General features: G+C 40.2%; 1 protein-coding gene across 1 annotated transcript; it reads left to right on the forward strand.

Annotated features, from left to right (window-relative positions):
- Positions 1-1,047: 1,047 nt before the first annotated feature.
- Positions 1,048-8,687, forward strand: ivd (isovaleryl-CoA dehydrogenase). Its single transcript, XM_053434846.1, has 12 exons — positions 1,048-1,276; positions 2,276-2,365; positions 2,497-2,548; positions 2,758-2,927; positions 3,025-3,118; positions 3,978-4,108; positions 4,898-4,994; positions 5,117-5,210; positions 5,653-5,734; positions 5,905-6,009; positions 6,612-6,684; positions 7,602-8,687. The coding sequence occupies exons 1-12, from the start codon at positions 1,145-1,147 to the stop codon at positions 7,733-7,735; spliced, it is 1,254 nt and encodes a 417-aa protein (XP_053290821.1). The 5' UTR covers positions 1,048-1,144; the 3' UTR covers positions 7,736-8,687.
- The last annotated feature ends 1,229 nt before the right edge of the window (positions 8,688-9,916 follow it).

Consider the following 9,916-nt stretch of genomic DNA (forward strand, 5'->3'; position numbering starts at 1 on the left):
AAATGAGCCAGACGGTTGCGTTCGCATCCAATATATTTTGGCTTCCTTTCTGGATAATGGTAGTGGAGACGCGTGGTCTTTATCAGTCTATGGTGTAAAGTGACCCTGGGTTTGGGCCTTTAATCAGTCTACTAAGGTCTGGACCTGAAACAAATGTTGAATTTATGCCTTTTACGTAGAACATTTGCATTACTGAGTATATTCATTTTTCCGTATTTGTTTACCAATAAAGTATGATATGACAGCATGGTCTCAGCATGGTCTCTATCTCTTCACCTTGAGGCCATGTCTTGGGTATATTTAAGCCAACATGTAGCTCTAAAACCTACATTTTGACGATGTTGCATACTCTTAACTAAATGGTTCCAGGACAGAAAAAAATGCTAAATGTAACCCTTGTTTAAAGGTTCAAAATTTAGTGACATCTAGTGGTGAAGTTGCATGTTGCATCTGAATACCCCCACCAAACATGAGCGAGAACCTATGCCAGCCTACAGTTGTTATAAAAACTCAAAGGTGTTTAGGTTGTTCTGTCTGGGCTACAGTAAATAAACATGGCAGCCTCCATATAGTGGACCCGTGCCTGATGTAAATATAAGTATTTCAATCCAAAGGGTCCATTCTAGGGTAAAGTAAACAACAATTCATAAAATGAAGATAAGATAAGTTAAGAAAAGAAGTCCTTTATTAGTCCCGCAATGTGGAAATTTGCAAAGTTACAGCAGCAGAGGACATCACATAAGTAACATGCAGTACTTGGGTGAAGGAATATAAAGAAATAGAATTATACAACAATATATATAAAAAATATAAATGTTATTAAACCGGTATATACAGTTTAAAGAAATATATTGTGTACATAATATGTACAGTGAATAGAAATACGGTTATACGGCCCAGAAATCAACCTCTGTTGATTTCTGCCAATAGATCCCTTTCAACGAAATCTTCATCAATCTGTCAGCTGTACTGAGCTGGTTGTTGGGCCACCCTCCAGTCCAGTAGGTGGCGGTACTACATACCACTGGCGGCAGAGTGAGTCCTCTCTCCCTCTGTGGTGAAGCTAACCCCTGAGTGTCTTGAGGCCATTTACTCTTCATGTACTTTGCTCTCCTCTGACTCTCGCTTTCCCACAACAGACGCTATGTTCGCCGTCAGAAGCGCCCTCCGCCTCGGGTCCAGGCTGTCCGTGTCCGCGTTGGCGAGGAGAGGATGCGCCGGCTCCACCATCCCGGTGGACGACGTGGTGAACGGACTCACCGACGATCAGATCCAGGTTCGTCACACTGGCAGGACCAGGCACGAAACAAACAGTGCAGATAATGGTGCAGAGGAGACACTTGCTGTAGAAACAACCACAGAGAGGTCGCTCACTACTGAGCTACATCACAGGAGGGTTTCATGGCGTTTTGACGGAGGGTTATTCAATCACAGGGGGCTCCTGACGTGGTGACATAACGTTAGCTAGCAGTCCTTCATGCAAGCTAACCTACGTGCTAGCTAACTGTGGACGTTTTACCACTACGTTGTCTTTGCTAACAAGGGCTAGCTTGCTAACGTAAACAATGGCTGCTTTCGTGAAGTGCAAAAAGTTTCCTTGTCTGACCACTAGTCATTGAGCCCGATATAAGTTCTTGACGAGGTCAAGGAAACGTGAAGGAGAAAACGTGACGAGTTAGGAAAGGAGAACTCCACTTACATTCATGTTGTTGTTGTTTAGAACTGCTTTACTTATAACAGAAGATACACAGAATATACTGTTATTATAAAGTTCCCTGTTTAAAACGGTATGACCTGGGCTCACTTTACACTCTATCAATAAACACAGACACAGATCATAGGTTATTGGAACCTGAACAGTCCTGAAGTTTACTTTGTGTTTGTTCGATTCGCTCAAGAGTTTATGAGACACGTTGAAGATGGGAGGAACAAGAGCACCATTGGTTATTGTGAAGGGCCTTCCATAATATTTATAAGACTGCACTAACTTAGAGTTTTTCCCTTGCACAGTTTACAGCTCTAGTTCTCTGAGAATTTCTTTCATATCCAGGCAAAATTATTGTTTACTGAAATATCGTTAACTAAATAGATATTCGAACAAATCAAATGGAATCGAACCCAGCCCTCATAAATATTTCCCCAATGCATATTGGATCCGTCAAGAGGAAGGTATAATAGGTGTACTACTGCGCTGCCAAAATGAATGCATCAGTATACGGTGTGCTTGTGTTTTTAGGACATGTCATAGTTAATTTGCTTTGTGTGTTTTGCACAGCTCAGACAGACGGTGCGTAAATTCCTCGCAGAGAAGCTCGCACCTCAAGCGGATGAGATCGACAAGAAAAATGAATTTGCAGGAATGCGGGTGAGTTGAAACTGATTAAGTGCACCTATAACCTCCTGTAATCTCTTTCAAAAACTAATCAATACCCACACCTGGACTCGTGGAGCCGGATTTCTGTATTGGTAACTTTCCTTGCATTGTTTTTTCTCCAGGACTTCTGGAAAGACATGGGGGAGATGGGGCTCCTTGGGATCACTGCTCCAGGTATGATTCTACAATATACTGTCTTTGGAAGTTGTTGCATTACACTGACCTATACCTAATTTGGGTGTAGGTAACAAATATCAAGTTAATGGCTTGGGATGAATCCTATTCACTTTTGTAATCAAAGCACGGCCCGATGATTTCTCTCTTTTTGTTGCTGTTTGAACATTTAACATTAAGCATTTATTTCCTCTGCTCATCTCTTTCAGTGGAATACGGGGGCACGGGACTGGGCTACCTAGATCATGTCATTGTCATGGAGGAAATGTCGCGAGTGTCAGCAGCCATTGCTCTAAGTTACGGCGCCCACTCAAACCTTTGTGTCAACCAGATGGTGCGCCACGCAAACGAAGAGCAGAAGGAAAAATACATGTCAAAGGTCAGAACCAAAACAGTTCATACTGTTATAAAAAGCACGAATTGATTAAAGAAAATTAAGTAATGCCTCATTCCCCTCTGGCGTCTCTTGTTGTCAGTTAATGACAGGAGAGCATGTCGGCGCGCTGGCCATGAGTGAGTCCAACGCTGGATCAGATGTCGTATCAATGAGACTCCGGGCCAAGAAGGAAGGTAGGATATCGAAACCGCTGCTCTGTATACAGTGAAACCCACATGTGCGCTGAAACATTTTATTACCAGAGCTTGATAATGGAGTCCCTGAAGAACATTGTCAAGTAATGTTTGGTTTTTGAAGCGCACATTCCTCTGAAGGACTTCACCAGGTTTGTCTGATTTGAATCAAATGAGATCAGTAATTTGTATTTTCCCATAAAAAAACTGACTCAGTGATTTCCACATACTGCTGCACTCAGTGGAGTGAGTGTGAGCCAAAATACCAATAAACGGACAGAACTGCTATAAAGCAACTAAATGGCCCAAAGCCAATGGAAACAATGGATGCAAATATATAAACATGAGTTTCAAATGATCTCCTGAACAAGAAAACTGTGAATAAATTTAACACAAGGGAAAAGGTAGATGAACAGCATTGGTAGGCTGTAGAGGACGAAGTTGTCAGTGTTACAAGCTACAAAAAAGGAACTTTTGTGTGGGTGGGGGTGCACATATTCACAGAGATGAAAATGTGCTGCTGTGCTTCCACAGTGAACCAGTGAGGAAGTGATCCTCAGTGGCCACACCTCAGTTCATGCCTCGTAAATACTAATTTTCAAGCTGTTGTTCATACCGAGGTTAACGGTAGTGCAGTGCTGGTCTAATAAGAGAGACTGAGATGTTTCCAGAATGAGATGATTTATTGTTTAACTGTCTGCAAATGGGAAGGCTTAAAATAGTTTGAGTAGTTGCATATTAAATAACCAAAATCACAGGCTCTAGCCACGTCTCCTCTCCTTCACCTTTGAGTAATAATGGTATGTTTGTTCTCTTAACGCTGTTGTTGAACTCTCCTTTGACTCTGTGTATTTTTAAGGCGACTACTATGTCCTGAATGGCAACAAGTTCTGGATCACCAATGGTCCAGATGCTGACGTCCTTATAGTTTATGCCAAGACTAATCCAGAGGCCCATCAAAAAGGCATCACCGCTTTCATTATTGAAAAGGTAAATGCAGTGAAGTACAGTATGGAGTTATTCTTTGAGCCAGGACTCACTTGTAGCTCAGGATGTAATGAGTTTTACATGTTGTCCTCTCTTCTGCTGATTAGCCTTGTATATTGTTGTACAAATAACTAATGTGAGGAATCTCTACTGTATATGTATGTATGTAATTTGCCTGTCCCAAAAACTGTTCATCCATTGAACTTGGCAGTTGTGTTGTTGTCGGTCCAAGGATTTGCAGTGGTGCAACTTGGACATGTGAAACACTTAGTTTTAATAATTTTTTTATTAATGGGCTAATAAGGGTAATGGACTATATTTATACAGCACCTTTCCGTCCATTCACACACCATTCAGTGTCTGGCCAGGAAATGTAGACTGGAGGCGCCAGGTGTTGAAATTCCTGGTTAGTGGACAACTCTCCACATCTTTAGGCTGGGGCTCATTAATGTAAATGACAGCAACAACCACGGCGTTCACTACCGCAACGAAAACAGCTTCTTGAGTTTGGGGTTCTGCATAATGAGTCGAGCTTCGTCAAACTATAAACAGGCAAACAACTCTTTATGCTGCAGTTTTGACACTTCCTCACTTAGTTTATCTTAAGTTACCACGACTTAGTTACTGCAGATAACTTCTTCTGTTCAAAAAGGGCTCTGAGCACCAGCCGAGCAAATCGTATCCCAAACAGTCGTTGTTACAACATGTAGTGGTGTAAAATAGTTAGGTAGTGACAGGAATCATAGAACTATAATCAGTGTTTGTTCATATATGAATCTGTGTGTTTTTTAGGGAATGCCGGGATTCTCTACAGCACAGAAGCTCGACAAACTCGGCATGAGAGGATCAAACACCTGCGAGCTGGTCTTTGAAGACTGTAAAGTCCCAGGTGGGTGTTAAAATGCCAACGCTGCCTTGTGTCAATTTGTGTAAAACTCTAGAATCAGAGATCAGTTTTTGTTTTGGCTCATTTCTTCACAGCTAATGTTTTTTCCCCCCTGTTTGTTGTAGAGAAAAACATCCTGGGTCCGCTGAATAAAGGTGTTTATGTGATGATGAGCGGCTTAGATCTGGAGAGGCTGGTGCTCGCAGCGGGACCTATTGGGTACGTTTTTAAAATCACACATGAAACATGATGTGTTGTGGGTAATCTCTGTTTCATCACTCTTGATTTAAATAAGTGATTTTTTCGAAAACATGGCGGTGCCGGTGCTTAATTGCCAAAAGCTTTTGACTCTCGTAATTTTCTGCACATTTTCTTGCTGGATTCTCACATGGGCTCACTCTGACCTGTTACTGGGAGACTGGCAGGACAAGTTCTGTAAAATGTTCGGAGTAACTGAACTAGATTGTGTTCTCACCAATTGTCCCTTCAAAACAATTCCTTGAAACCGTTGAAAAAAGTTGAGTGCCCGTCTAAATCAGCTCATGACAGACATCGGATACGTTTTTGTTTTTGGCTTCTTGTATTTTACGTTATGGGACTTTTTATCAAATATTCGAGTAAATGAGACTGAATTGTTTATCATACCGTTATTACTTTGCAGCATCATGCAGTCAGTTCTGGACTTTTCCATTCCCTACCTACATGTCAGAGAAGCTTTCGGACAGAAGATTGGGGAATTTCAGGTTTGACTTTCAGCATCCACTTTATTACAATGTTGTACATTTTTAACAGTCAAATATATAGACTCACTTTATTATAGATAAATTCTCAGGTTTTGAATTTGGCAGCGAAGAATTTGAAAGTTTCAAATAACCTGTTTGAAACTGTGTGTGCGTGTTTATCTGTTTAACAGCTGATGCAAGGAAAGATGGCCGACATGTACACCAGACTGAGCTCCTGTCGACAGTATGTCTACAACGTTGCCCGCGCTTGTGACAAAGGACATTTCAGTTCAATGGTGAGAGGATTTCTATTCACTCATCTGCTCCTGCAGAACACTTTTAAGAACATGAAAGATTCATGTAAAATTTGCCCTCAAAAGTTACAAATGTTGAAATGCATTTGGAAGATTGATTCATTTTTATTCGTAGGCTTTTTTCTTCTTAATAAACTTTGTAAACGTGTTATTAATGTTAATTTAAGGTCTTTTAGCTTGAAAGCTATATTGTTGTGTTAATTTGGTATTAATCATTGTATTAAAAGTATTGCAAATTATTTGGAATATTTCTCCCTTTTAATGTTCAGTGTGATTAAAAAACACTGATTGTAATGGCAGATAAGAATTTGTAGGTTTGTGGAAACTTTTCTTTTTCATCATCTGTCTGTAAATGTCAGGTTTTGTCAATGTGCTCAACTTTTCATATTGTATTAAAATATTGTGTAGTTTATTCTATCTTGAAACTTAACCTTCCTCCGATTGAAGGAAGGTTGAAAAATGCTTCCTTTGTAGGACATTGCTTAAGGCAGATGTTCCCTCAGCATGTTGTTGTTCCTTTTCCAAATTGATTCCCTCACCACACCTGCACATCGTGACTGTGTTGGTTTGTGTTTTCGTTGCAGGATTGTGCTGGAGTCATTCTGTATTGTGCTGAGAATGCCACTCAGGTTGCCCTGGATGGTATTCAGTGTTTGGGTAAGTCTTTTAATATATTAATAATTCTGTCAATAAGTTAATAGACAGGCACTGGGTTGCCTGGTGCCCTCTCTCTCTCTCTCTCTCTCTCTCTGTGTCCATGTTCTTCTGTCTCAGCTAAATATGAATATCATTTATAATGAAATGAAATGACCATTATCCAAAACCAACTGACTGTAGAAAGATTTGCTCGTGGTAGCTCCAGTGAGATAGCATCACACACACAGGTTAGCCTGACGTTGTGGTGCAGGCGTAATGAAAGAGGGTGCAAAGTAAAAAGAGTTTAGTCAACTCTCCCACTAAACTGTGTTGAAACTTCATTTTAATGAAAATTATCAACTGATATATTGCCTCTTAATATTCATGATTCCATTTACACTTGACATATGAGCACATCATATTTTATTACCCTATTTTGCCCAGTACACGGACAGTTTACTGGACAACATAATGTTGTAATACTGTGTACCCTAGTATGCAGTATTAAGTACACAGAATGGATTAATTGATGCAAAGAAATGAACATGTTTAGTTAATTGTGAAGGATTCTGTTTCTTATTTTGCTTTTAAGTCTTTATTTCAAATATTTAGAGATTTACATACTGCAGCTGATAATGTGTTTATCAAGTTGCATTATGTATGTAAATGAATTAGCCTCTTGGTAAAATATGATTTGTTATTCAAATCATTCTTCAGGGACTAACACACGTGGGTTATCAAGCCGTGCATACTGATGTACATGATGTAATCATGCAATATGAGAAACTGACTTGACATGAATGTATGTGCACTCAAAAGCGACACAGGGGAACGGTTTGTACGTCGAATAAGAAAACCAATAGTTTGACCTCTTCACATGACTTTGATTCAGACAGATGTGACACACTGTCTTTAACCTGCACGTTACTTGTCAACAGGGGGGAACGGCTACATCAACGACTACCCAATGGGACGATACCTACGCGACGCGAAGCTGTATGAAATCGGGGCAGGCACAAGTGAAATCCGCCGGCTCATCATCGGACGAAGCTTCAACTCCATGTTCAAATAAGCTGAATTGAGGAAGAGCGAGCGCTGAGTACAGAAGGACAGAATGATGAACAGTTACTCACACCCAGGGCCTTAACACCGAATTAGCTGATGCTGCTGTTTGGATGTTGTGGGTTTTTAGAGTTAGCTTTACCAGGGATTTTCATTCATCTGCAGCAGGAAGTGTCAGTGGACAGTGATGTTACAACAACAGACAGAGCAAATGAAATGTTAGTTTAGTGTCTGAAGTGGCCTTCATGTATTATTTTTAATAAATATTAGGTTGTTGTTGTTAATGTTGATTAATAACCACTGAAATACAAATATTGCAGTAATGGAACCATGCAAACAAACAGTGTCACAGATTTTCCTTTTTTGAGATGAAAATGGATTCCGAAACATGGCTTCTTGTCAGGATTATTTTAGTTTTCTCTTGAACACTCTTCCAGACCTTGAGAACTGCTGCGGAGAAAGAAGTGGATTGTGAATGTTGTATTATTTATTGTGAGGAAAATGGATGCCAGGGGCTCGGTGTTGCTCCAGGACACGTTGGCAGGTCACTGTTCCTTGGTTAGAACCTAAAAATATTATTCTCTATTAACTTACCGATCATCATCACTACAGTTAAAATGAAAAAAGTCTCCAGATTTTACTGTGATCGTTCAGAGTAAATGTGAGTTAATGTTTGTAACATAGATGTAAATTAAAGTCCTTTCAACGATTTCAATGCAAACTGGATTGTTTCTGATCATTAAACAGGATCATTCGACGTCTGGGAGTTCTCTGCTGAATCAGTGTAACTCATGATTTTTATGATGATGTAAACCAATCCCCCTCAGATGCTGTGAGACTTGTTGGTCTTCTCTGTAAAAGACTTTGATTTTTAACAACCAGTAGCTGTACAGTTTTAACATGTATGATTATATATACGACTTGTTTCCAATGAATAGAAATAAAGCATTTTTATTTCTTGACTGCAGTCTTTTATTTTCAAGCCTAAAGAATCATATCCCACATGCAGATTTCTTTTAAAGTGTTTGCTTCATATTTTAAGAAATAAAGCTGCATTTATCTGAATTAAATCTGCTCTGATTCATGATCAAACTGAAAGTAAAGCGAGCACTGCTGGTTTCACGCGTAGAGATGACTTTACTAGACATGAGCAACACTATTCAGCCGTTAATCAAACACCAGTTTCTAACTACAAGCTTGGGTCGTAAACTGAAATGTGGACATAAAACAGACAAGTGTCTAGTGAACAAGGTCTAAATCTCACGGAATCTGACAACTTCTTTAAAAATGTGTTTTTGTTAGTTCCCTCTCGGTGACTCAGAATGATTGGAGAGCAGAAAATAGTTTGGTGGGACTCGGTCACTGCTCCTCTGTGTGATAAAATCACTGCACTGTTCCAAAGGATTCCCATTACTCTCATGTTGTTTCAATGCTTAACCTCCCCCAGTGGGGATGAAAAGACCGGCGTTCCAGATCTGAAGACCCTCATGGGCTCCCTGCTGAAGACCTAAACGACAGTGGGTCTGCTCTCTTCGGTGTAATCACAGACCACTGAGCTCACGCTGAGATGTGGGTGCATTTATAGTCACACTGTATCCTCTGATTAAAAAAATGACAAAAAATAAAGATAGAGGGAAATCTCTGTAAACACAGCACTCAGTTTTCTACAGTCCCTCTGTATCCACTCAACATAGAGCTGATTGTTTCCTGGGAGGCCAGAGGGGAGACAGTCGCTCACACTGAACCATCCCACTACATTTGAATAATACATGGGAGTTCTGTTTCAGGGTGGGTTTTTCCCTTAACAGGAAATAAGTCTGGTTTAAAACATTCATGTCTCCACCACTGTGAGCTAACTGCTTAATCTGTCTGAAGACAAATGTTATTGTTAAGAAGGTCAGTCTTTATCCTGTGACATCGCAGTCGCATGTAATTCCAACCTGAATGCTTCACATTTATTATTATAATGAAACATGTGTTATTACAACGGTCGCATTAAAGGGATAGCTCACCCAAGCGAGAACTGCAGCAGTAACTGAGAAGAGGACATTTAGGCTAAAAACAAGGGGTCAATTTGATTGTTGGGACTTACAGACACTGGGATGACACCACAGGAGCAGTATGGAGGCATTTAGTGATTCTATTCACCCACTCCTCCATCGGCATAGTGGTGAGTGGATAATGGGTGAAT

The sequence above is a fragment of the Pleuronectes platessa genome, chromosome 11 (assembly GCF_947347685.1).
Source record: "Pleuronectes platessa chromosome 11, fPlePla1.1, whole genome shotgun sequence".
In the NCBI taxonomy this organism is placed as follows: domain Eukaryota; kingdom Metazoa; phylum Chordata; class Actinopteri; order Pleuronectiformes; family Pleuronectidae; genus Pleuronectes; species Pleuronectes platessa.

What these genes read in the sequence shown, in the direction of transcription:
- ivd (XM_053434846.1), top strand. Translation starts at nt 1,145, where the DNA reads ATGTTCGCCGTCAGAAGCGCCCTCCGCCTCGGGTCCAGGCTGTCCGTG. An exon ending in CCTTGGGATCACTGCTCCAG is followed by an intron (nt 2,549 to 2,757) that starts GTATGATTCTAC and finishes CATCTCTTTCAG; the next exon opens with TGGAATACGGGGGCACGGGA. An exon ending in GGATGGTATTCAGTGTTTGG is followed by an intron (nt 6,685 to 7,601) that starts GTAAGTCTTTTA and finishes ACTTGTCAACAG; the next exon opens with GGGGGAACGGCTACATCAAC.